General features: G+C 48.4%; 1 protein-coding gene across 2 annotated transcripts in view; it reads left to right on the top strand.

Annotated features, from left to right (window-relative positions):
• DGLUCY (D-glutamate cyclase) overlaps positions 1 to 26,621 on the top strand; it is a 277,127-nt gene that overhangs the window by 127,240 nt on the left and 123,266 nt on the right. For both annotated transcript variants that reach the window (XM_078660051.1, XM_078660050.1), the window contains exons 4-5: positions 1,788 to 1,986; positions 6,736 to 6,880. In XM_078660051.1, the coding sequence (XP_078516177.1) occupies positions 1,788 to 1,986; positions 6,736 to 6,880 (344 nt within the window). The remainder of the gene's footprint in view (positions 1 to 1,787; positions 1,987 to 6,735; positions 6,881 to 26,621) is intronic.

Below are 26,621 nucleotides of genomic sequence, written 5' to 3'. Positions count from 1 at the left end.
ATAATGTATAGATATGCGTGATTACTTTAGCGTTATTCTACAGCTTGAGTGCATATATTACATGTGACTGTTTTTTCCGTATATTTGATAATTTCAAAATGTATTTATGTATTTTGGGGTGGTAAGGTATACACAATACTCTACAGTATGTTTTACTATGCATAGATTCGTAAATATGTCCATAGTTAGCGTGGAGTGGGTGTGATGTATTCCTATAGGTTCTGTATCGATCCCCCTATTCCTGACCCTATTCTGGTTAACAAGTTAACTAGCAGCCATCCCATGAGGCAGAAAACCCCCATGATGCAGGAACCGTTATCTGATAAAGCCACACTACGGCACAGGAACGTGTTATCTGATTAGGTCATACCGCTTGCCATCTAATTAGACAAGCGATATTCCTCCAGCCCCTGATGAGGCATACAGAGTTCTCAAAACAAATCAAACCTATGACAGACCTGGGAAAAACCCTGCGGCCATTGTTTTGATTTCACCGAGAACTTCAGCAAAAGAATGTGCTAACGACCAGGTCGTATGACATCCTTATTGACGTATCTATGTCCATCCTTACGTCAATCTCGGCACCTTAAAGGTATAAATATTACCGATATTGCCCTATGCAAACACACGCGGTGGTGACAAGATAGGAGCAGCTAGACTTGCCGAAGCCCAGAGCAGAGCAGACCCCGCTGGCGTAGCCCCGCCTTCCTGACGCGCTGAGAACGAGACGCTGCTTTCTCCTGCTGAGAAATCCAGCTCCGGCGCTTCCGGGTAGCCCTCGCTGGCAGCCTGGAATATCGAGACCAGAGACGAGAGATACCATCCCTCATTCATCCTAGATTCCAGGTACAGAACTGAATAACCCCTTGCAGAGAATTCTTTAGTCAGTCACTTGGCAAAACAAACTTAACTTAAACTGTAACTTTCTATTCCCGCCCACGTATTAGGCTTAGGTCAGGTACACGGGGTAGGCGTAGTTAGAAACACCAGTTGAGTACGATTAGTCAAATGTAAATGTGTATGTATTCATTTTATTCATTTAAACCTTCATATGGCTTAGAAACCATATCAATGTTTTTACAGTATTATTTTATACTTCTGCTTTTATTGTATGCACTTTACTTAACCATAAGTATTGCAATAATATCGATCCATTTCTCTTGTATGAGAAAAGAGACTGATCAATAAATAACATCTTTTATTGAACACGCCCGTCTCTTCCTTTTCTCTACAATCTGGTGAGACTAAGAATGCACCTACTGACTGAGTAAAATAAGTCGTCTTTTGTTTTCACACGACTCTAGAGATACACTCTTGATTAGGGGAGAGCAAAGTTGTCATGTTCTATGGTTGTCAGAAACTAAATCCCTTCTTGTCTATCCAGGGAGGTTCAACTCCTCCTTGCCTATTCGAGAAAGTTTCTAGTGAACTCTGAGCTAGCTGGCAAAACCCAAAACTTTAAGTCTAATATCGACAGTAGTAGACCTAGTTAACGTCTGGTCTAGGCCTATACTATTGAAGGTATTATTCCAATGCGCAGAGCCTATTAGGATAATAGGAACTACACTACAGCCCAGCTTGCCCCAATGAATTGTTGGTCTATCCATTGAGAAACCAGCTTTATTGAGTAGACCATTCCATCCACAAGACTCCTGCCTCTTTAGGTCTATCTTGTCCTACTCACCCTTGTTCCACTTCAGTGCTTTGAGGAGACCTCATGATGTCTTAAAGCCCTATGCAAAAAAGAAACTTAACAAACATTAATTCAGGATACCATGTTTCCTCAGAACGGACTGCCTGGCGTACCGCAAGTATGAAAATGGTAAATTCACTGAAAACTTGTCAAGCTTGAAGGGGTATTCAGAACAGCTGAAGGACATGGTGACATTTTACCTGGGCTGCAGCTTCTCTTTTGAGAGCGCGATGCAGAAGGTGGGCGTACCAGTGAGGAACGTGGAGCAGAAGTGCAACGTGAGCATGTACAAGGTAGGCCTAGAAATTCTGGACTCCATTTGAAGATTATGCGACTTCTATATCTACATGTAAATGCTAAAGCACTAAAGACATTATGCCCTACGGGCTTTTCAGTTTTGGCAAATCTGATTACAAAAAAACCAACTCAACCAGTGTATTCCAGTCAAGTTTTACAAGACATTGTGGCATCCATGTGCAACCCGTTATTCGCCCAAAGATCTGTTGAGGCATACGGCTTGGGTCGGTAAAGATCTCCTCATGGTATCTAGGGGGTTTCCGCTCCCAGCGTTCCCACACAGTCCTGCTGATGTGCCCTACCCTTATCCTAGAAGGTTTAGCATATCTTCCTTTTCAGATTCCATTCAGTGTTTAACCTTTCTGCAGGCACTAACTGCAAACATGTCATTTATGCCCTTTGTTGGTGTCATATAAAGTAGACACCGCCCATGCCACAAGGCTTAAACCAGCAACTCGTTTATCATCGACAGTGAACACACCCACAGCAGTGAATAGAAGCTCTGTTCTGGATGAATGGCCATTTCTTCCATATAAATAGAGCTAGGCATGTTCAATTAAAATCATCCCAAGCTCCTAACATATTTCAGGAAGGACCTCCTCATACAAGATACTTCAGTGGCACCTCCTGCAGGATTACTAGCAATGATCACCTCAATGCATCAGCCAGAGTTTCCAGCAGTAATGTAAAAATGTGTTATCAGTATGCAGTGCCTTTAAATGAGTAATAACATAGGATCCATAAAAGCAGTGCACCTGGCAGCAAGGCAATGACATCAGCTACAGCCCTCCCCAACATAGCATGAATTGTCATGCAAATATAATATTTATTTATATCTCGATGATAGGATGACCATCGTAATGAAAGCAGGAACTGTGTTTATGCCAAGCTAGGACATCATGATATCAAATTTGGCCAAGATTAGCCAAGGATGAGTCAAAGAGTTCAGGTGAAGCCATTGTCATGCTGGAATGCATTATTATATATAACGAAAAGGTTCTGTCCCGACAGAATAACTTTGTCATATATCATACATACCCAGGTTCTGAGGGACACCGGGTCACCCCATTATTGATAATAGAATGCATTATTAGGCAAGGGGATCCCCCAAAATATGAAGAAGGGTCAAGATGCCAAGAATGGTTACCACTGGGCTGACGACCCCTGTATTGTAGGGGGATCAGTAGATGCCACAAGGAGTGCCAAATGCCAGGATTCTGACCAAGGGCGTACACTGTCTGCCAGGGACGCACACATCAGGGACACTTACTCACAGAGACAGACACACACACACTTGTATTGTAATTGCATTTATATAGTGCTTACTACCCCTGACGAGGCGTCAAAGCGCTTTTTTGACGAGTAGCCCGCTACTCCGGAACCCGTAAAAGATTAGCAGTGGATTAGTATAGTGAAAATATGAAAGACATTTGAGTGGGGACTATGTTAGTCAGTTATTTGGATTGATAAGGATAGTGGAGGGATAGAAGAGGGACAAAAGTTTGCATTTATATAGCGATTGCTACCCTTGATAGGGTGTTGAAGAACTTTTACGGCGAGTAGCACGAACATGCACATTCCTCACCATCCAACTAGCGAGTTGTTTACACTCCCGGCTCCGCTTTACCTCTGACATATTCAGCTCCAGAGCGGCTGCTGCTGCTGCACCTGAGCCCCTCACTTTGACCCTGGCTCCTGACCTTGAGCCTTGCTGGATGCCATTGGCGTTCTTCCTTCTGGGACCTGTGCTCACACACACACAAACAGAGTAACAACATGGTCATGCTGGTGTTTGTGTGTGTTTTCTGTCTGCCTCTGTCTCTACCACCAGCTTGGCTGCCTGACACTTCCAAGTGTTTGGAGCTGTGCTGCATCCTGCTTGTTGCAAGAGGTAGTGGTGCTCAGTTCCACACCCGCCTCGAGTGATGGATGTCCTGTGCTGTTATTCTCTTCAGGGAGCTAGTTGCTGGGGAGCTGCCAGCAGCGCCCACATATGGAGACCCCAGTTTTTACACTGACCCTTGCTTTGCTGCTTAAATAATATCTCTCTGGCCTGTGCTTTTCATTGAGATTTGCATATGTGGTGGACTCCATGTGACCTAATTTGATTAAATATGTGTGACTGTATAGCATGTATTAATTTGTTGGGGTAGTTTTATTGAGATGTGTGCAACATAAGAGTGGTCATCTGTAGTATTATTCCCAGGTATCACAGCCACATCTCCAGGGATTCTTGCAAGCAGAAATGGTGAAGTCATATAAAATGGTGCCTGGTTTGACCCACAAATTCTACAAGGAGAGGGCTCCAGTGTAAATGTGAACCGTTTCTAACACCTTTCAAACAGAAATGCACACAGATCGTCCCATATTAATATTTTCTTAAAGATACCAAATTACATTTTTGTAAATTCCAACATTAACACATAATATAAATCCGCTTAAAAAGGATAGTGGCAGCAGCAGAAGAAATGTAACTCTCTGATTCTAGAGTTTGAGGCATGCCAACTATAGGTGATGCCCTGCCCTATCTCGGGATTTTTTTACAACACCTCAAATTTTCCCTCTATTCACATATATTTTTAAAGGACAAATTATATATCAGAGAACAAGCCCAAAAAATCGGATAGGCGAGCCCCTTGCATCTGCCCAGGAGCGTATCTCCCAAAGGGAAGCCCAGCACACATTTTTATACCCATTTTTCTGAAGATTCTTGAATTTGTGGCATGCCCCTGCGTTTCATCCCGCTAGAGGGCAGTGGTGAGGGTGAATTTATGGGAGACAGTTACTGAAAACTGGCGGCATTCAATGTATCTATGCAGAAAACTGCAGGAAATCTCTGAAATTCTTTGGCACTCTTGTGCCACTTCCAGGCGCTATATGACTGCATATTGGTCCATGGCAAGGGGGCTGGTTATACCGAGGAGGTAACTGTGGTCAGATCACAGAACCTGTCGCTAAATGCCCATTGTTACGGGAGCACCGTGTTAGTCTTCAAGGACAAGCAAAATAAAGGCGGGTTTTTGCCAAAGTGAAGTTCTCGTAGCATCAGTTATAGAGTATCTGATGGCCAACACAACAAATTCCCAGAATCAGCCAATCATTTTATTGTTATCCACGGCAACTTCCTTCACGTTTTTCTAACTTTAGGAGGGAAAGGCTAACCGTTGCAAGCTTCTGCAAACGTTGATGCCGCCATGAGGACGATGTTCAAAACGAATACAAATATGTTACAAAAATGCAATCTTCCATGAAATATTTGAAATTACTTTTGTGAAGTGCTCATGCCAATGCATCCACATAAAGTAACGTGTACCCATCTTTTGCCTGAATGGTGTGAGAGAGCTGCCAGCCCAGGAGGGGTAAAGATGGCGACTGCGCAGTGATAATTTTAAGCTGCTAAATTGGAAATTGCGAGAGAGAGAGAGAGAGAGATATGTTATTGAAATACATAAAAATGCCTTGATGAATCTGGTATTCTGCGTTGTGAGCCAGTCAATCCCCCAGAGTGCTTCGGGTGGGGCTACTCTTGGCATTCTTGGCATTCTGTGACTTGTAGCCAAGTCAAAGATTTTGCTTTATTCGGTTAAAAAGTTTAAAACCATCAAAGCACAATAGTGTTACACTTCACAATTGATCATATTAACATATCACAACTGACACGTCTAAATACATTATAATATGAAAAGCGCTTTACATTTGGCGAACACATAAACAGGATAAAAAGTTTGTCACCCACTAAAAATTATTAATTGACTAAAAATCCAAGGTTCATCTAGCACTCGTCACAGCATAACGTTTCTTTGAAATACTGGGGGCAACATTCCAAGTGGGGTCGAGACCAGTGGGCGCTTTAGGATAACGATCATTTCTTTCTACATCTCATCGCCCCGATGATATAACTCGGAAGATCACTCTTGTACAGCTCCACTCCACTCCACGCGTTGCGAGCTTGCTGCTGTGATCTGTGTGTATATTGTGGGTGTCCGGTTGGAACCCCAGCAGGGCAGGCTCAGTCTTTCATCTTTGTGAGAGTGATACAATGAGTAACATTGGGGTGTTATGAACTGATATTTCTAGTATAATGGGCAGCCACTCTGTTCTTCACATTAGCCAGACATTTCTGTTGCCTTGAGCCAACACACCCTCGAAAACTCCCCCCTCCACCCCAACCGCGCATTTCCCCTTGTAATGGTACAGGTTTGTGCATTTGTTGTGTAACATTATTCTTTCATTTGCGCGGCCATTTATGTATCCGTTTCTTTCATTGACTTGGTGAAGTGCCTGTTTTAAAATGTACTGTCAGTGCATTCTGTGTTTCACTCGTTATGACTTGTTACAGTGCTTATGTGCCATTATATGTATATTGAAAAATGTATGTGTCACTCCATGTTCTTTTTGTCGTGCAAATCAAGCAACTTGTAATGATGCCATTCAGTGGGAGGCAAGCCACTGAAGGTTCGGACTCGCTCGAGCCTGGTGTCAGGCTCTGGCTCGGCCCGAGGTCAGCTGGGAATCTTGAGACAAAAGAGAGCCGAGCCGAGCCGTTCTAGCTTCTGTTCTTTCTGCATCCCGCTCTGCGCTGTAGCACCATTCTCCGAGACCCCAAGGGTGCGGGGAGGGGGCGTGTGGCTTTCTGTGAATTCTCCAGCTTGCCCACCTATAATGCCATTATTATGAACAGTCTGAGTTTCGTGCTCGGTTCATTCACTCTGTGCTCTTTCCTTCTTCCTTCCTTGTCCTGTCAGACGGCGGTGCCTTGCTTCAGCGTTGCCAGCTTCGGCTGCCCCCTGGTGGTCACCATGAGGCCGGTGCCCGAGGATAAACTGGACGCGGCGGTGGGAGCCACGCACCCCACGGCCCACGGCGCTCCCGTGCACATCGGCAGCCCTGGTAAGGACCACACTGCGCTGCTCCTGCTTGCCGAGGACTTTGTGGCACAGGCTGCAGCTTCCAAGCGCTGTAAATAAAATAAAATAAAATAAAAAAGGCTCAGTAACCCCTATCAAAACCGGCCAGCTGCAGGTTGCACAGAGATCCCCATCATTAGTCCCTAAACCCGCTGAGCTATCTTCTCAGCGTTGTGGATGCTTGAGCGGGGATGGTTTCAGGCCACTGTCATGCAACAAAAGCCACTCAATTCAAACCCTCCTGAGAGAAACCCATACAAGTTGCCCGAGGGCCGCTAGATCAGCGTGGACTCGATCACCCCTTGAAACGAATCTAATAGTGCCAGTGAGATACATTGAGAGTGTCTGCAGAGATCTCTGTGCAACCTTCTTGTCTCAGGTTTCCGTATGTGCAGGGCTGACTCAACCTTTCATCCTTTCAAGCAAATGAAAGGAATAACCTGAATTGTGTAATATTTGAGTAGTGGCGTTCAAGAAACTACTACTATTTTGGTGGTCTGTTATTAATAGCCCCTTCTTTGAGGATACACCATGCACCAGTATAGATTGATTAGTGCCTGCAGAGACATGGGTTCAGCATTTTTGTAAAATTTATAGCGATGATAACCTGGAGAACGTGGAGAACTCCATGGGACACAACGTTCCCGGATTAGTAGGTTGCCTGCTTGTTTTTAATACAGACGAGGTCCACAAAGCCATAACCTCGACATCAGGAGGAAAAGCACCCGGTCCCGACGGTGTACCGGCTGACCTCTACAAGTAGATCCCAAATTTTAGACTATGGTTTCAACCCATGTTTTTAATGCAGCCTGTAAGTTTGGTTTTCTACAGTCATGGGCGAAGGCGGAGATCATCCCCATTTTTAAACAAGCATTTTCAATGCAATGGTTTCGCCTTTGGAAAAGTTAGCGCTAATGGCAATGTAAATGACAATGCCATCTATTTTGCTATTCTCAAAACAAACACATAAATTCAAATTTTGACATTTACAATGCCAATAGCTCTAAATTTTCCAAAGGCGAAACCATTGCATTGAAAATGCAATAGGTCTCGCCTTTGATTAAGTTAAAGCCATTTGCTTTGCTAATGGTATTGTATAGCAAAGCAAATGGCTTTAACTTAATGAACGGCGAGACCTATTGCATTATTGTTTTTTTTTTTCTTTCTAGACTGGGCCAGGGGAAGCAACACAAAGATGGGGGGACAGCAATACGGAAAGGCAGTGGGAAGTAAAAACTATGGCACGGAAAGCAACATAGAATTCCGGGTTCGCGGAAGGCCTGCCCTGCTCCCCCACTAGCCCTATTGAACAATTCTCTTCTGCTTGGTGAGGTCCCCAGTCAGTTCAAGAACGCCGAAGTGGTCCCTATATTAAAAAAAACCTAACGCCGACCCCTCGGTATTGGGCAACTTCCGTCCCATCTCCCTTCTTCCTTACCTGAGTAAGGTACTCGAGACACATGTGACCAGCGTCCTCAGCTCCTTCATTGAGGACTCCAACTTTCTAGACTCCCAGCAAGCCGGGTTTAGACCTGCCCATTCGACAGAGGCTGTTATCCTCTCCGTCATGGAGGAACTCCGTAAAGGCGCTGACTCCAACACCAGTCAAGCCTTGGTGCTCTTAGATCTGTCGGCGGCCTTTGACACGGTCGACCACACCATCTTGGTCGACCGTGTCAAAGAGGCGGGCATCAGTGGGACGGCCCTTAACTGGGTTCGTTCCTTCCTGGCGGACCGCCACCAATCGGTCCGTCTTTCCCAGTTTACGGCAGGCAGGACGAGGCTCACCTGTGGCGTTCCACAGGGTTCGTCCCTGTCACCTCTTCTCTTTAACCTGTACCTCACCCCCCTGATCCGCTCCCTCAGCGGCAGGAATGTCACTGCATTTAATTATGCAGATGACATTCAGCTCGTCTTCAATCTCGACTCCTCGGATGAAGCAGCTCAAGATTTTCAATCCATCCTCTGCCATATCAGTAATTGGATGGGAGTTCATCATCTCAAACTTAACCCCGACAAGACGGAGCTTGTTCTTGTCGGAGGCCCATCCAATCCCTGGAATTCCACTTTCTGGCCCCTTTCCCTTGGTCCCCCCCCCCCCACCCTGCTGACAAAGTGAAAAGCCTGGGGGTTTACATCTCCCAGGATCTCTCTATGAAGCACCAGATCAGTGCCACCGTGTCCTCCTGCTATTTCCAGCTCAGGAAGATTCGGAAAATAGCCCACTTTCTGACCACTGAAGCCCTCACCTTAGCACTGCTGGCATTAGTCATTTCTCGGATTGACTACGCCAACGCTCTGTACGCTGGCATCCCACAATACCAAATCAACAGACTGCAGCTGATACAGAATCAGGCAGCTCGCCTGATTTATCACCAACCAAAACATCACCACGTCCGTCTGTAAACAAAAGGGTTCAGGCAGATCAGGTCGATTACCCCTTTTCGAGGTTTGCCCGGCGTCAGCCGCTTCTCACCCAACTCACGATTTATCAAATAAAGAGGCAGGCGCTGGAGACTGGAAGGCAGGAGACAGGAGTTTATTCCGACGGAGCAGAACACATCAGATCAGACAACGAGGTATCGTTTCGAGGTGCTCTCCCAACATCTCCAAGGCCTGGCCTCTTATACACAGTTTTATGGTTTTATTGCATTCATTGCATCCGTAATATTACTTTGAAGTACTGCATGACATCCTCGGAATCCCCGGTCCAGACCCGTTCCCACACACATCTATAGTAGAGTTCCCACCCCGATCTCAGCATGTGATGGCAATTGCGCAGCTGGACATTCCGCTGGGAACGGGAATGTAGGCGATCGGTCGGGTCTAGGGGTGTGAAGGTATTGATTAATCTCTGTTCCTTTGATGTGGGGTGAGTTCCTGCAGTGGGGGCAATAAACTGCATCTGTTGAGCTATGTGATGGCTTGGGGTCAGGCCGGACAATCGGGCAGGGAGGAAGAGGTTATCAAAGGGCCTGTTCTATGAATGAGATGAAAGAGTGGGGGGGGGTTGCAGCACGGGATGTGGCTCGAAGACAGGGTCGCGCTGGAGGTGCGTTATGACTCAAGCAGGAGAGACCAGGGGCTGTTGGGTATGCTTGCGAGGCTGGGGGGTGAGAGAGAGAGAGAGAGAGAGAGAGAGAGAGAGAGAGAGAGACTAGCTATCGGGAGTGGGCAGAGAGGCCATGGCATTCAAAATGGCTGCTGCTTACGCGCACGTACGAGTCTGAAAAGGGACAAGATGGCGCCGATAATGTTTATGCCACAATCTAGATTTTAACAGTCCTCCCTTTTCAACATATCTAGCCAGCTTGTCAATTTACGTCAATCCCCATTATATTTCTTACTTCAAGGTCATACAAGGCTTTCATGCGTTCGGTTTCAAAGTCCAGAGTCTTACGGCAGATACAGTTAGTCAAAAGTGGGCATAGAGGTGGCAGACATTGAATACCCAGGCAGAATCCACATATTACGACAATCGGTATCAATACGATCATAAACAACCTCCACCCCCAGTCCTTTACAGCACTCCAGAACCAACTCCCAAGTGACCATTCTTCTTGTTCCTGATGAACTTCTGAGGAAAGTCTGTGGAGGGGTTCGATGGCTTTGTAGACTGAGGGCGAGCTATCTGGCACGTAGGTGCAACAGCTGGACCCGATGATGCGGCATGCTCCTCCACGGTCAGCTAGAACCACATCTAGAACAAGGCGGTTCTGAAGAGTCACCAGGCGGACTGCCTGAAGCTCAGCCGTATTGTTAGTGAGGATGCCAGCCGTGATGTTCATGGTCATTTCTACTGCCTGGGTCAGGTGTCGGATGGCGCGGCTGTTTGCCATTGGGCCCCACAGAGGAACAAGTCCCTTCACTGCATCCAGGAACTGTGCTCCGGTGGAGTCGGCTTGGTCAATGTCTCTTGCGCGCTTCTGCCGGTGATGGTTTGCGGGGGCCACATACGTTGGGGGGAGAATGAAGGCGATGTAGCAAGTGCCCCCCCAACCTTTTGGAAGCCAAGTGTAAGCTTTGGTGCCACAAACAAAGTACATGTTCGGAGAAGCAACAAAGGAGGGGGGATCAATTGAGTCCAATGTTCTGGTGATGTGGCAGGAACTGTGGCCCACCAGCTGTGTTCCCAGGCCTTCGAGGCACACGAGGCCCGTGACATTAATAACAGACAGAGCCACAGTCAGAGTGGCAGCAGTTCGTTTCCGTAGGTAGGAGAAGGTGGGTCTGGCTGGATTATGGAACACCTGCATTTCAACTTGTTCCTTGGCAGGGATGTCCATCTGGAAGGAGGGACCAGAGGTCAAAGGACAAAAGGGAGCAGATGTTCTTCCGGTTTTGTTCAGCCAGAACCCATGGTAGAAGTGTGATACTGTTTGACCTGAAGTTGCGTTGTCCTTGTAGCTCTCTTGCAAGAGAATCAGCCAGGCGAGGCAGGAGCCGTGAACTGAGAAAGAGGAAGGGGTGAAAGGGATGGAGTGTCCGGTGGCATGCGGGAGCAACCCGCAGATCCAGCAGTTGGTGGCGTTGGCGGCAAGGTTGTGTTGGTGCAACAGTTGCACAAAGGAATTGTTCCAGAACTCCTTACGCCGTTCTCGGAGCTGAGGCGAAAGGGAGATTAGGTGATGCTCTTTCATAGTGGTTGGTTGTGCAGTGGTCATCAATATCTGATGAGCGGGTGCGCTCTCTTCCACGATCCAGAAGGAAGTCATGAGGAGGAGGCAAAAGAGGAGGACAATGAAAAGGGCAATTGTCTTTGATTTGTGTATACTGTCAGTCTTTGGGTTCCGGTAGTGGGTATTTCCGGTTGCTTCCATCATCTTCTTATCTGGCGCTTCCATCATCTTCGAGGTGCTCGGTAGTGGGCAGAACCGCAGACTTCGTTTAGCTTCTCTCCGGGTAACCCTTGGTTGAGTTTAGGCTACCGTTCTGAGATTCAACTCAGTCTGTGGTCTACTTAGCCGAAGCTCCCTCCTTTCGTCGCAGGAAATACCCTTCCCTGGATGGCACAGTGGGATCAGAGATTTTTGCAAGTTCGAGTGCCTCGGTATCAGGATAACAGTTCAGTGATGGCCGGTCTTTGTTCAGCAGTCCTTCTTGGGTGCTGACGTTTTCTGTCGTGGCCAGGGTCGAGGAGACCTTCTTACAGTGGTGTGCGTGCAGCCAGTGGCGCTTCCCCTCCACTCGAAGAGCCGTCCGGGTGGTGATCAGTACTTGCCAGGGGCCCGTCCACCGGGGTTCCAGACTCTTTGCCCGTTGGAAATTTCGGATCAGCACATAATCCCCCGGTTGGATATCGTGACCCGGACCCCTGGAAGCGTCGGGGATGGCCTGCTGCACCTGCTGATGAATGACAGACAATGTTTTAGTCAATTTGCACAAGTAATCAGACAGTAGGACGTCCGGGACGTCGTGAATGGAGGTCGGTTTAGGGGCAGTCCAGAGGTTCATTGGTCGCCCAAATACAACCTCGTAGGGGGTCAAATGGTGTTTAGTGGGAGTGGAGCGCATCGATAGCAATGCCAGTGGGAGGGCATCCGGCCATTTAAGTCCTGTGGTGGCCACTATCTTCGACAGTTTTAGTTTTAGTGTGGCGTTGTGTCGCTCAACTAAGCCAGCAGATTGGGGGTGAAAAACTGCATGAAACCTCTGTTTTACACCCAACCCTTTCAAGATTAGTTGGATAACTTCGGCTATGAAGTGGGGGCCATTGTCGCTCCATAGAATTCGACAAAGACCGTAGCGAGGGAAAAACTCTTTCAGCAGTACCTTGGCAGTAGTCATGGCAGTGTTATCACGGGTTGGATAGGCTTCTACCCATTTGCTGAAAGCACACACAATGACTAATACATACTTCAGGCTTTGGCATCTTTCTAGTTGGATGTAGTCCATCTGGAGGACCTCGAAAGGATGGTCGGGGACCCCAAACCCTCCCCGGGGTACCACAGTTCCTTTCCCAGGGTTGTGTTGCAGGCAGATAAGGCATTGCTGGACCAGGCGTCTGGCTGAGTCGGGGATTTTGTCGTTGTGCCAAACCTTGGAGATGAGTTCGATCATGGGGGCAGATCCTATGTGTGCAGGGGAGTGAGCCATAGTCAGTATGGGGATCAGGTATGAGTTGGGTAGCAACCATTTGTTAGTGTCCTTTGTCCGCCAGCAGCCTTCATCGTCTTTCATTCCCACCCGTGTCCATTCAGTCAATTCGTGTGGTGAGCTGGCCATCTGGATGTCCCTAATTGTCTCCCTAGCGTCAGTCCATTTTTCTGCTTGTGACCTGGTCTCATACATGCGTGTCGTCGTCCTATTCTCAGCTGTGGTTCGGGCGGTGATGTCGGCCAGCGCGTTTCCCTGTCCGACTAAGTCTGTCACCTTCCTGTGTGCCTGGCATTTGATTACAGCTAATCGTTTGGGGAGGAGAACTGCTTCAATCAGGGCGGAGACTAGATCTCCGTGGAGGATGGGCGTGCCGTGGGACGTCAGGAATCCCCTTTCCCTCCACAAGAGTCCAACATGATGAACCACCCCGAAGGCGTACTGGCTGTCCGTGTAGATGTTTGCCGTAGTCCCTGTTGCTATAATACATGCTCGTGTGAGGGCAATCAGTTCTGCCGCCTGTGCGGATCGTTGCGTGATGCGGGCGGTTTCAACTATAGTTCGGGCTGTGGTAACTGCATAGGCAGCTGAGGTGGTGCCGTCGGGGAGTTTTATGCAGGAGCCGTCTACCCATAGCTCTCCGTCAGGGTCTGTGAAGGCGGTGTCTCGGAGGTCAACTCTACTCCTAGTCTGTTCGTCTGTGAGGGTCACACAGTCGTGTATAGGGGGGACATTTGGGTCGTTTTCGGGCAGAGGCAACAAGGTGGCTGGGTTCAGTGTGGTGCATCTTTTCAGCGTGATGTGGGGTGCCAGTAGTGTCAGTTCGTATCCGGTCAGTCGTGCGCTAGTCAGGTGTTGTGTCTTAGTCTGGTTTAGGAGGGTGTCAACAGCATGAGGTACCAATACCGTGAGGGAATTCGAGAGTACGATCCCCTCACTTTGTCGGATAGAGACAGCAGCGGCAGCTACGGCTCGAAGGCAGGCAGGCAAGGCTCTCGCTACGGGGTCAAGGGTGGCAGAGAAATAGGCACATGGTCGTTGCTTGGGGCCAATGGTTTGAGTCAAGACAGACAAAGCGCACCCCTCCCTTTCGTGGGTGTAGAGAGAGAAGGGTTTGGTGTAATCGGGGGTTCCTCGGACTGGTGCAGAACAAAGGGCGTCTCGAAGTTCTTTGAAGGAGGATTGGCATTCGGGGGTCCAAGGGAGTGGGAAGGGGACATCTTTGGCTAGTAGGGAAAGTAGTGGCTTTACAATGAGGCTGAAATTTGGCAACCACTGCCGGCAGAAGGAGGTGAGGCCTACCAGGGAGCGGACTTGTTTCTGGGTCTTTGGGACAGGGGCGTCTAGAATGGCCTGGATTCGATCGGGTGTAAGCTGTCTCCCATCTTTGGACAAGAGGTGGCCTAGGTAGGTGACCTGGGTTTGGCAGAATTGCAACTTCTTCTTGGAGACCTTGTGGCCATTTTCCGCAAGGAAGTGCAAGAGTTGGATGGTGGCTGTGACTGCAAGCGGAGTGGTGTCGGCCGCCAAAAGGATGTCATCGACGTACTGTATCAGCACCACTCCCTCTGGTAGCTGAACAGCGTCCAGCTGCCTCTTGAGGGCCTGGCTATAGATGCTGGGACTTTCTGTGTAACCTTGGGGAGCTCTACAAAATCTATATGAGCGGGATTTTAACGTGAAGCCGAAAAGGTAGCGGCTGTCTGGGTGGATGGGGATGGAGAAGAAAGCGTTCTTGAGGTCTATTACAGTGAAGGTGGTGGCTGTGGAAGGAATCAGGGTTAGAATGGTGGCGATATCTGAGACCACGGGGTACTGAGGTACCACTACCTTGTTGACCTCTCGAAGGTCGATGATGAAGCGGTACGCTTTCTCATCTCCCTCTCCTTGCTTCTTTACAATGGGTAGAATAGGGCTGTTGCAAATATTGCTGACTACTTCCTCTACCACTCCTGCCTCAACCAGGGACTGGATTATCATTACCAATGCCTTCTCACCTTCGGGCGATATCCGATACTGTGGGAGTTTTGGGAGTATCGCATCTTGGCGAACAGTTATGCGCACGGGGTCGATTATCATTCGTCCCACATCAGCGTCAGTTTTAGCCCACAGATACAGAGGTAAAGAGTCAAGTAAGGATGCGCCAGCGTCAGAGATGGAGAACATGTGTCGTGCGGGATAGGGTCTGAGCAGAGTCGGGTTATCGTACAGAATGACTCGAACTCCGTCCTGTGAACACCTGATAGTAGCTCGGAAATGCTTCAGTAAGTCAAGTCCCATAATGGCATCGGGGGTGTTGGAGGAAAGCAGAAACGTCGTGTCAGTGGGGTTACTGTCCAAGTCGAAGGAGACCGGTGCGGATAAGGGGTTAGTGGAGGGCGTTCCATCAAAGCCTATTGATGGTATGTGTGAGCCAGACAAGGGTGCCCTTGGAATCAGTCGTTTAGATAACGCACTACGTGTTGCGCCAGTGTCTACCAGGAATGGAGATTTCGTACCTAGGACCTTAGCGGTGACATAAGGACCTTGCTGGTCAACATAGAGCTCAACTGGATCCCTTCCTAGCCCTTGGCAGTCCTATGCAAAGTCGCGGGCATTGTCGCAGTCAGTGTGTTGGCACTGATTCTGCTGGGGACGGTCAAATGTGTTCGGTCTGCTAGTTCTGTCATTGTTGGTGTTATGGGTGTGCCCTCGTCCCTGCTCTCTAGTCTTGGGGCCATTCGTCGTATCCCTCGTCTCTTTATTTTTAATCATTTCCAGAAGAACCGGACATTGAGACTTCCATGGCCAAATCCTTTGCAAAACGCACACTGGTTCTCATCGAGGTCTGTTCGTGGAGCGCCGGGTGTGGGTGTGCGGTCTCTAGGGGGTGGATTTCTAGGGGCGTTCGACTGGTAATTTCCTCTATACTGTTCCCTTCCTGTCGTCACTCCTTGCAATTGAGCAATCATCACTCGTTCTTTCAAGTCCTTTTTCTTTTTCTCAGTCGCCCTATCGTTCTCGTTCTTTTGGTGTTCGTAATACTGAGCCATCTGAAGGATAGCTGCAGGTTTGCAGGCCCCCCAACTACTCTCGCTCGTCTGTAATTTCTGGGAGACTTCTTGCGATAGACCCTTTACGTAGTTTTGCACGAATAGGTGTTGTCCGGTTGCAGTGGTCATGTCTTGGCCACTGTAGTCGGAGAACACCGTCTCAAATCGGGAGAAGTATTCTGATACGTCTTCCTGGGGCGTCTGACGGCAAGCCGTGACTATCGACCAGTCTACCTTCTTCTCTGGGATCAATGTCTTTAGCTTCTGAACTATTTTGTCCGGGAGTTCCAGTATGTCTTTTACCGGTTTCTTCCCGGGCTCTCGCTGTCTATCTAGTTCACTGAGTTGGTTCCAGGTATGTCCGAACAGATCTGTGTGGTCCGTTTTCCGGATTTGCTTCCACACGTCAGCCGGCAGACATAACCCAAAAAACAAGTCAATGTCCGCTAGAGTCATTATCGTTGAACCCAAGGCTGTACCTAGTTCGGTATAAAATGCTGTCGGGTTCTTTCTTAAATCGGGCAGGGTTTGCCTAAAAGTTAAAATATCTTGCCGATCCCATGGTTGATAAACCCAGTTGTACACAACCCTTCCCTTCGCATCTGCGTGGTTGATATCGTCGTTTGTTCCCTGACCTCGCGGGGGAACCCAGTAGGGGGCGGCATCTCTGATAGGCATCATAGTGTTGGCTACTTCTGATGAGGACCCAGTCGTTTCAGGGACTGTAATCTTAACTTCTGGTTTCTGTTCTGTGAGGTGGCGGAAGACCTCAAGCGTTTGCATGAAGAGGTCCGTCGCGTCGTGCTCAGCCTCGTCTCCAACATTGACTTTTCTATATAAAGCGGTCAGTTTAGCATGACCCTGACTCTGATACCTATCCTCATATGCGTTCAGGGTGTGGTAGCTAAACCGTAAGATGAAATACCGTCTGTGGCTACCGGCATGTGAATTGTGCATATCTATTGTGTATTCTTCGCTCTCCTTCCGTTCTACCAGTGTCTTTGCTATCTTGTCAATTCCCTCCCGTTCATCTTTGCTCAATCTATTCAGTCTGGCTGGTGGCTGCTTGCTAGTCTCGAGTTCATCTGATGTCGCTACTAATGCGGCCGGTGCGGAGGCCGTGAGGGCTGGGGTACTAGCTCCAAGGTGATTCTCATTTGCACTCGGAGCTGGCGGGTGCTGTACTAGAGGTTGGGAGGGGGCGTATGGGGGGGGGCATGTAGATGATCGGAGGACCTAGCAGTAACTCATCGTTCGCACGTTGTTTGGAGGGCAGCTCAGGGTAGAGCGTAGAGGGGGTCCTAACAGGGCATTGACCTGCCGACTCAGATTCCTGCTTTTGTCTGCTTTCCTGTCTTTCTTTTATTTCTTCTTCTAGTTTCTTAGCGGTCAGATGGGCTGCCTTTCGTAACTCTTTTCCTATTCTTGCTTCTTCTCTTTTCTTTCGTTGCTCTGCTTCTTTGCGCCACATGCCGAAACTATCAAGCATAGTGGACGTTGTTTTATTGTTACAAAGGGCTGTTTCCAGCACGCTTATTTTTTCGTCATCGAAGGATCCTATCAGTGGCCACTGACTTTCCTGATCCTTTTTAGTATATTTATGCCATAACTTACTATAAGCTGCGGCGACTAGTCCATACTTTAAAAACATATCCTTATTAGGGGTGCCCTCCAGAGGAGCCGGATGATCCACCTCTAATAAGCGGTCCGGGCTGAACCAACTACTGAACAATGGGGAGAAGATAGGCATGACGGGTTACAATGGGGACAAAAGTCTGCACTACCTATCCTTTCACTGCTTACAAAGACTAGACAGAATATCTCTATTCCACGTTATTTGTGAGCAGAGAATACCTCCAAAGAACCAATATCGAACAATCAATGTCCGTTCAATCAAACAATCAGTGGCGAGAAAGAAATAGGCACGACGGGTTACAACGGGGGAAAAGGCCTGCATTACCTATTCTTCACTATCTGCAAAGGAGGACAGAATATGTTTATCCTTCCCCGTTTGTAGACAGAGAATTCTCGAGAAAGCAATCCTCGAACAAACAATGTTCGGGCAAACAATCAATCAGTGGGGGAGAAAGATAGGCACGACGGATTACAACGGGGGCAAAGGCCTGCGTTACCTACCCTTCACTACCTGCAAAGGAAGAGAGAATACTTTTTATTCCTCTCCGTTTGCAGACAGAGAATCTCCAAGAGAACCAACAATTCGGAGAGTAATACTAGTATTTTCCAATCAATCAATCAAATATTTCATAGTTTGTCGTGTTTACACGACCTTACCCGGACCGCGTGGACAGTTTCCTGTCTTCCGATTCCAGCGCCCGATCGTCCTCTATCTTCTGTCGTGGCACTCCTGATGGTTCCCAGTCAGGACCGTAGATCACTCGAGAGAGGTCTGTTCGGAACCAGTGAAGTTCGGATGATCGGCTGCCAGACGAGGGTCTATCGGGCAGGTGCACTTCCCGATCATTGCAGTCGTTCACTCCGTCGTCAGGACCTCTCCCACTGGATCCACGTGTCGCTGATGGGCCCCACGTTTGGGACGCCAATTGTAAACAAAAGGGTTCAGGCAGATCAGGTCGATTACCCCTTTTCGAGGTTTGCCCGGCGTCAGCCGCTTCTCACCCAACTCACGATTTATCAAATAAAGAGGCAGGCGCTGGAGACTGGAAGGCAGGAGACAGGAGTTTATTCCGACGGAGCAGAACACATCAGATCAGACAACGAGGTATCGTTTCGAGGTGCTCTCCCAACATCTCCAAGGCCTGGCCTCTTATACACAGTTTTATGGTTTTATTGCATTCATTGCATCCGTAATATTACTTTGAAGTACTGCATGACATCCTCGGAATCCCCGGTCCAGACCTGTTCCCACACACATCTATAGTAGAGTTCCCACCCCGATCTCAGCATGTGATGGCAATTGCGCAGCTGGACATTCCGCTGGGAACGGGAATGTAGGCGATCGGTCGGGTCTAGGGGTGTGAAGGTATTGATTAATCTCTGTTCCTTTGATGTGGGGTGAGTTCCTGCAGTGGGGGCAATAAACTGCATCTGTTGAGCTATGTGATGGCTTGGGGTCAGGCCGGACAATCGGGCAGGGAGGAAGAGGTTATCAAAGGGCCTGTTCTATGAATGAGATGAAAGAGTGGGGGGGGGGAGGGGGTTGCAGCACGGGATGTGGCTCGAAGACAGGGTCGCGCTGGAGGTGCGTTATGACTCAAGCAGGAGAGACCGGGGGCTGTCGGGGATGCTTGCGAGGCTGGGGGGTGAGAGAGAGAGAGAGAGAGAGAGACTAGCTATCGGGAGTGGGCAGAGAGGCCATGGCATTCAAAATGGCTGCTGCTTACGCGCACGTACGAGTCTGAAAAGGGACAAGATGGCGCCGATAATGTTTATGCCACAATCTAGATTTTAACACGTCCCCTCCTTAAAGCCCTCCATTGGCTTCCAGTTTCAGAGCGCTGTAAGTTCAAACTGGGCTGCCTGACCCATAAATCTTTAGCCGGCATCGGTCCCTCCTTTATCTCCTCTCTTCTACTTCCTTATGCTCCCTCTAGGCACCTCCGATCCTCTCATCTTGCGCTCCTTCAGACTCCCCGTTTCAGACGCAAAAAACACGGTGGTCTAAGATTCTCCTTTTTGGCACCTTCATTCTGGAACTTCCTCCTGTTGGAACTAAGACTTTCTCCCTCCTACCTTCACTTTAGGTCTCTCCTAAAAACTCACCTTTTCCGTAGCATCTACACATAAGCCCCCCCCCGTCCTCTGCCTCTCACTGAACAAAGTGACCAGCGCCAAGAAACCGTCCGGTGAATGCCGCGCTTTATAAGTAATTTTTACATTACATTTTTACATTACAAGGAACACCGAAGGCGGGTAGGGCAGAAGCAGCATGGAGGGTGTGGGAATATGAATAGCAACACAGGGGGCAAGAGCGGCAGCCAGACAACACAGGGGGCAAGAGCGGCAGCCAGACAACACAGGGGGCAAGAGCGGGGGGCAACACAACACAGGGGGCAACACAGGGGGCAAGAGCGAGAGCAACACAACACAGGGGGCAAGAGCGGGAGCAACACAACACAGGGGGCAACACAACACAGGGGGCAACACAACACGGGGGCAACACAACACGGGGGCAACACAACACGGGGGCAACACAACACGGGGGCAACACAACACGGGGGCAACACAACACAGGGGGCAAGAGCGGGGGCAACACAGGGGGCAAGAGCGGGAGCAACACGGGGCAAGAGCGGGAGCAACACAGGGGGCAAGAGCGGGAGCAACACAGGGGGCAAGAGCGGGAGCAACACAGGGGGCAAGAGCAGGAGCAACACAGGGGGCAAGAGCGGGAGCAACACAGGGGGCAAGAGCGCCGCATGCTAGTTATTTGTGCCTGAGGCGAGTGAGGTGAGGTGCAGAGAGCACAGGTGCGGGAGCCTTGACAGGCGCTTTTTTTTCTTTCTAGACTGGGCCAGGGGAAGAAACACAAAGATGGGGGGACAGCAATACGGAAAGGCAGTGGGAAGTAAAAACTATGACACGGAAAGCAACATAGAATTCCGGGTTCGCGGAAGGAACACCGAAGGCGGGCATGGCAGAAGCAGCATGGAGGGTGTGGGAATATGAATAGCAACACAGGGGGCAAGAGCGGCAGCCAGACAACACAGGGGGCAAGAGCGGCAGCCAGACAACACAGGAGGGCAAGAGCGGGGGGCAACACAACACAGGGGGCAACACGGGGGGCAAGAGCGAGAGCAACACAACACAGGGGGCAAGAGCGGGAGCAACACAACACAGGGGGCAACACAACACAGGGGGCAACACAACACAGGGGGCAACACAACACAGGGGGCAACACAACACAGGGGGCAACACAACACGGGGGCAACACAACACAGGGGGCAACACAGGGGGCAAGAGCGGGGGCAACACAGGGGGCAAGAGCGGGAGCAACACAGGGGGCAAGAGCGGGAGCAACACAGGGGGCAAGAGCGGGAGCAACACAGGGGGCAAGAGCGCCGCATGCTAGTTATTTGTGCCTGAGGCGAGTGAGGTGAGGTGCAGAGAGCACAGGTGCGGGAGCCTTGACAGGCGCCTGTCCTCAGAGCATCAGAGAGACGAGAGGAGGCAGCAGCGGCCGGAGACCTCTCCAGGAGACAGCCTCAAAGCACACCCCACCCCCGCCCGGATCTCCCCAGCGCTCATTGACAAGCCCCCTTGGGCCAGAGCCGCGCTCCTGCCCCCAGCCCTGCAGACCGACCACCTGTGCCCCGGGGCACCCACCTGCAGACCACCTTCATACCAGGACCGGGAACATATACAGGTGAGACCCCAAGGTATGAGCGCGGAATGTGTGCCTGGAGGCCTGAGAGGAGGGGTAACTACTTCTTAGCGCTTCAAAGTGTGACAAATATGGGGACCAAGGCAAACAGAAAAAAAAGTATGTGCCTAGGATCACACCTGGTGTGTGGAAACCGGGATTAGGACTCCGATCTCCCGGTTTATCAATGACATTGTTGCTACTTGAGCAAATTTTCTTCCTCAGAGACGAGCGCTGTATGTATTTGTCAATTGAAATTGTTTTTGTGTCAGTATAAATGTGAAATAATAAAAGTATTTTCAAGGTATATATGCTGTTATAGCTCCGAAAGCATCCGACATTGGCTGCCGTTTGTTGTATTTCTTGTGGTACATATTAAATATGGCTGGGAAGACACTTTGTTCGAATAACGTTAGTAAACGCCAATTCTCCCCCCCCCCCCAACCCCGGGGACGCAAAAGATGCAGTAACAAGTACAGAATGCCAACGGTGGACCCTAGATGCCGCACCAACTCCTGATTATTTCCACAAGTGTCAAAAAAGTACTTATAAGCTGTTAGTGTGCAAACATAACTCCTGCACCCACCGTTGCGGGGGGCAACCCAAAGGGATGGGAAGAAAGTCACTGACGTTGATGGAGTTGTGCACTACTAGGATATCCAGGCGATAATAAGGAAGCTCAATCAGTTTCTTCGTTGCAAAAGTCTTTATTTGATATAATTCCAGAATATAAAAGCAACAGCCAACGCGTTTCGTTCTTAGAACTTCGTCAGGGCAGTAAGTAAGTTGCATAAAGATCGTCTCAATCTGTCCTGCCTGTGGAGTATGGCAGTCTGTCAAGAAAGTGTGCCACCTTGATAAGGGCCACGTTAAAGTGCTGTTAGTACGTCGTCTCCACGAGGTGCCGGATATCTCCCTTCCAGGAGATATAAGGAAGCTCAATCAGTTTCTTCGTTGCAAAAGTCTTTATTTGATATAATTCCAGAATATAAAAGCAACAGCCAACGTGTTTTGTTCTTAGAACTTCGTCAGGGCAGTAAGTAAGTTGCATAAAGATCGTCTCAATCTGTCCTGCCTGTGGAGTATGGCAGTCTGTCAAGAAAGTGTGCCACCTTGATAAGGGCCACGTTAAAGTGCTGTTAGTACGTCGTCTCCACGAGGTGGGAGATATCCGGCACCTCGTGGAGACGACGTACTAACAGCACTTTAACGTGGCCCTTATCAAGGTGGCACACTTTCTTGACAGACTGCCATACTCCACAGGCAGGACAGATTGAGACGATCTTTATGCAACTTACTTACTGCCCTGACGAAGTTCTAAGAACAAAACGCGTTGGCTGTTGCTTTTATATTCTGGAATTATATCAAATAAAGACTTTTGCAACGAAGAAACTGATTGAGCTTCCTTATATCTCCTGGAAGGGAGATATCCGGCACCTCGTGGAGACGACGTACTAACAGCACTTTAACGTGGCCCTTATCAAGGTGGCACACTTTCTTGACAGACTGCCATACTCCACAGACAGGACAGATTGAGACGATCTTTATGCAACTTACTTACTGCCCTGACGAAGTTCTAAGAACGAAACGCGTTGGCTGTTGCTTTTATATTCTGGAATTATATCAAATAAAGACTTTTGCAACGAAGAAACTGATTGAGCTTCCTTATTATCGCCTGGATATCCTAGTAGTGCACAACTCCATCAACGTCAGGGACGCAAAAGATGCGTCTGCTAACGTGCACTCTGCCATTTTTATGTGCTTCATTTTATTCGAATTGTTTGTGACATTGGGAGCGAAATCTAATAAAATATGAAAGCAAAGTACGGAGTGAAAATCCATATTTATGAAAATACTTTCTAAATTAATTCTTCTTACCTGGATATTAATTGCTTTTGTTGGCGAGAATGTCCCCCACCACCACGCACACAAACACGCCCCCTCTGGCCCATGATGGGGGTTGGGGCTGCCTGGCGCCGTTTTGCAGGATGGCCACTTATGATGTGTCTGTTTCACCACTCTGGGGTTTCTATGCGCTAATGACCTGGTCACGAGCACATGTTGAGATGCCTATAGGCTGGGTGCGAGTGTGCTTAAACAGGTGTCATTAGGAAGAATTAGCCGTTAAATGCTCGTTTGGGTTCGTGATCACCATGCGGGTGTCAGCAGTAGACCCTCAACTGCCCCCCCCCCCTCCCAATATCGCAGGCATGACCAGTGAACGGAAAGTGGCGGGTTTTTACATCTATAGCATCTGGACATTAAGGGGCTATTTACAACCCCCCCCTGCGGTGCCTGTACGCCACTTTGACGCAGCGGCGATGCAAGGGCCAGGAGCTTGTACATAAGCCCCTAAAAGTCCTTCCACTAGGCGCTTTGCTGAATGTGTATTCACATTTGCTTGCACGGCACGTGCAAGGGCGCTGATTACATTAGATTTCATTTAAAAAGATGAGGTGATGAAAGGCAGTGTCGGGCCGGGGCTGGGGCCCGAGGTCGTGGCTATACTTAGAGCCTGCTTCGAGGGTTAAAGCCAAGCGCCTACATGGATCGCAAGAGGAGCTATACAAAACCACAACAGTGGGGCGAAGACAAAAAAACTGCACATTCGCTTTTTGTTACCCGACACCTCGTCGAAATGTCTTTCCTCGTTCACTTTTCATTGTGCCACATCATGTTTTCTAAAAGTCGGGACCTTTGTCATAAACGGTTCCGTTTTATTCATCTATCGCAACATTTCCATGAAGCGCTTTCACCTAAGCGCTGTACAAACAAATCGGTACTTAACGCAGACACACAGATGGCTACGGAGGGGCGATTTAGGTAAATTTGAGATTCGGGGGGCGTGTTTTTCGCCCTCTTCCCTTCCCATTGGCTGGAAGGTAAAATTCCAGCCAATGGGAAGAGGAGAAGGCGGGACTTAAAAAAAGACCCAGCAACGCCCCCGAATCGCGTCAAGGCGGGCCCTGAACTGAGTGACGCTCCTCTCCTCCAATGGCTGGCCAGCATTTACGAGGCCAGCCAATGGAGGAGAGGGGCGTGTTCAGGCCCCCATACTACAGACATAAGATTTCGGCTCCGCCCACTGCTTACGCAGTGCGACGGTAGCCGAAACCTAAAAAGGTACCAGGGATGACCCAACATGTTACAGGCCAATCTCGCTCCTTGATTCTTTGGCAAAAATTATGGGGAAAGTGGTCTTTGAGTGCATAACAGCTTGGCTTGATAGTGCAAATATTGTATCGGACCTGCAGTATGGGTTTAGACCGGGGAGAAGGACCTTGGACCAGTGCCTTAACCTCCACCTGGTGATCGGAAAATATACCGTCACCAGGGGGGAATCTGCACTTGGCCTTCATGGACCTCTCCTCCGCCTTTGATCTAGTTAATAGGTCCAAGCTATGGCTGGTCCTTCAAGAAGCGGGGCTAGACGCCGATCTGATATGTTTTCTGGTGACTGCTCATGATAACACCAGAGCGACAGTCCGCTTTAATAAAGACGGCAGTCTGACTGATTCTTGGGTGGTCAAAAGAGGCGTGCGCCAGGGATGCATATTGGCGCCTCTGTTATTCACTCTTTATACTAACAAACTAGGGTATTCCCTGACAAATTGTTGCAAACATATACCGAGAGCAGGCACAAACATGATCCTGGCACTTTTATATGCTGATGACGCAGTTTTAATATCCAGAACCGCAAGAGGGCTGCAATTGGTTTTAAACTGTTTTATAGATTTTATGGATTCTTTGGACTTGATTGTAAATTTTAAAAAATCACATGCAATTACTAGAGGGTCTAGGAAGGTAGCTAAAGCAAAATTTTACTGTAAGGGGACTGAGCTAACCAAGGTGTCTACTTTCCCATACCTTGGGGTGCTCTTTGATGATCAACGCTCATGGTTTGCACAACGCACGCTCAAAAAGAATGTTTTAGCTGGAGCGGCAGGGGCAACATTAGACTTCGCTAAACGAATAGGTTCTAAGCCGCTCCCTGCGATCTTAAAGATTTATAACGCTAAGTGCATCCCGATGACTACCTATGGTAGTGACATTTGGGGCTACAAGGACATAACAGAAATACAAGTGGCCGAAAATAATTTCATGCGTAAACTACTTTCTGTCCCTGCATCTACCCCAATTTTCAATGTACACGAGGAGTTGGGAGCTGGTTATATCTCAGACTTGATTGCAGTTGCCCCACTTCTCCGCTGGATGAGAATTTGGGCTCAAACAACCCCAAACTTAAGCCAATTAATAATTCAGGATTGCTTAGTACTGGACAAGGCACTAAACATCCCATGGCTTAAATATATTAAAGTTCAAACGGAGAAGTTAGGTTGCCCTGAACTGTTTATGTTCCGTACCCCTTTGACTAAGCCCACCGTTAGAGCAGTAAAGCTGAAGTTTTTAGACAGATGTTCATGCTTAAGGGAGGAAAAGGAACTAATTAAGCCCTCGGTGAGAAAGTATGTCACACTGAGCCTGGGGCAGCAGATGCAACCATACTTGACCTACATAAACAAAGCTTATCATCTCTTTGTTTTGACAAGATTCCGTTTAAATATGGCACCCTGGCTACTGGCCTTTCCGAAAGGTTATTTTAAATCAAATTCACCAATTAGGTGCACATCTTCTCAGAGCAAGATACTCTACATATTTTGTTCTTTTGTTCCCATTATGATCACCTACGCAGAAAGTACATCCTCCCGCTGGTAAGGGATCAAAACTTTGTGCAAGTAAGGCCAGCTCTGGTCTACTTGCAAATGTTAAGCTCACCAGTAATCTGCCTGGGGGTAGCTAGTTTTTTAATTGGTGCAATTAGATACAGGAATAGAATAAAGCAGAGTTAATCATTTTAAACAAGACTGATATTATGTCTATGTGGATCATCATCCAAAGTTACCTAATAGTCATGATTGTGGTTGGTTTTTATTACCTCTTGTATGACGTTTTAATGGATTCTAAATATACAAAGATATGAATTTTAATTGATTCAAATGATGCTTATACAATGCCTTATGTCTATAGATGTTTTATGTTGTACTTTTTTGGCTTTAGCTAGCCGAATAAAGTTGATTTGACTGACTGACTGAGTAACCTGAATTGTGTAAATATTGAGTAGTGGCGTTCAAGAAAGTAATACCAGAGGGCAAGGGCATGGACGCAAGGCGCAATAATCGTAGATGAGGAGATAAGAAAATACGTCAAGTAATTGTATCAGCGTATCTCAAAGGGCATACGTTGTGAAAGGTTTTAAA

The sequence above is a fragment of the Lissotriton helveticus genome, chromosome 9 (assembly GCF_964261635.1).
Source record: "Lissotriton helveticus chromosome 9, aLisHel1.1, whole genome shotgun sequence".
NCBI lineage: Eukaryota > Metazoa > Chordata > Amphibia > Caudata > Salamandridae > Lissotriton > Lissotriton helveticus.
The sequence above is the reverse complement of the archived record's forward strand: the minus strand, read 5'-3'. Positions and strand labels throughout refer to the sequence as shown.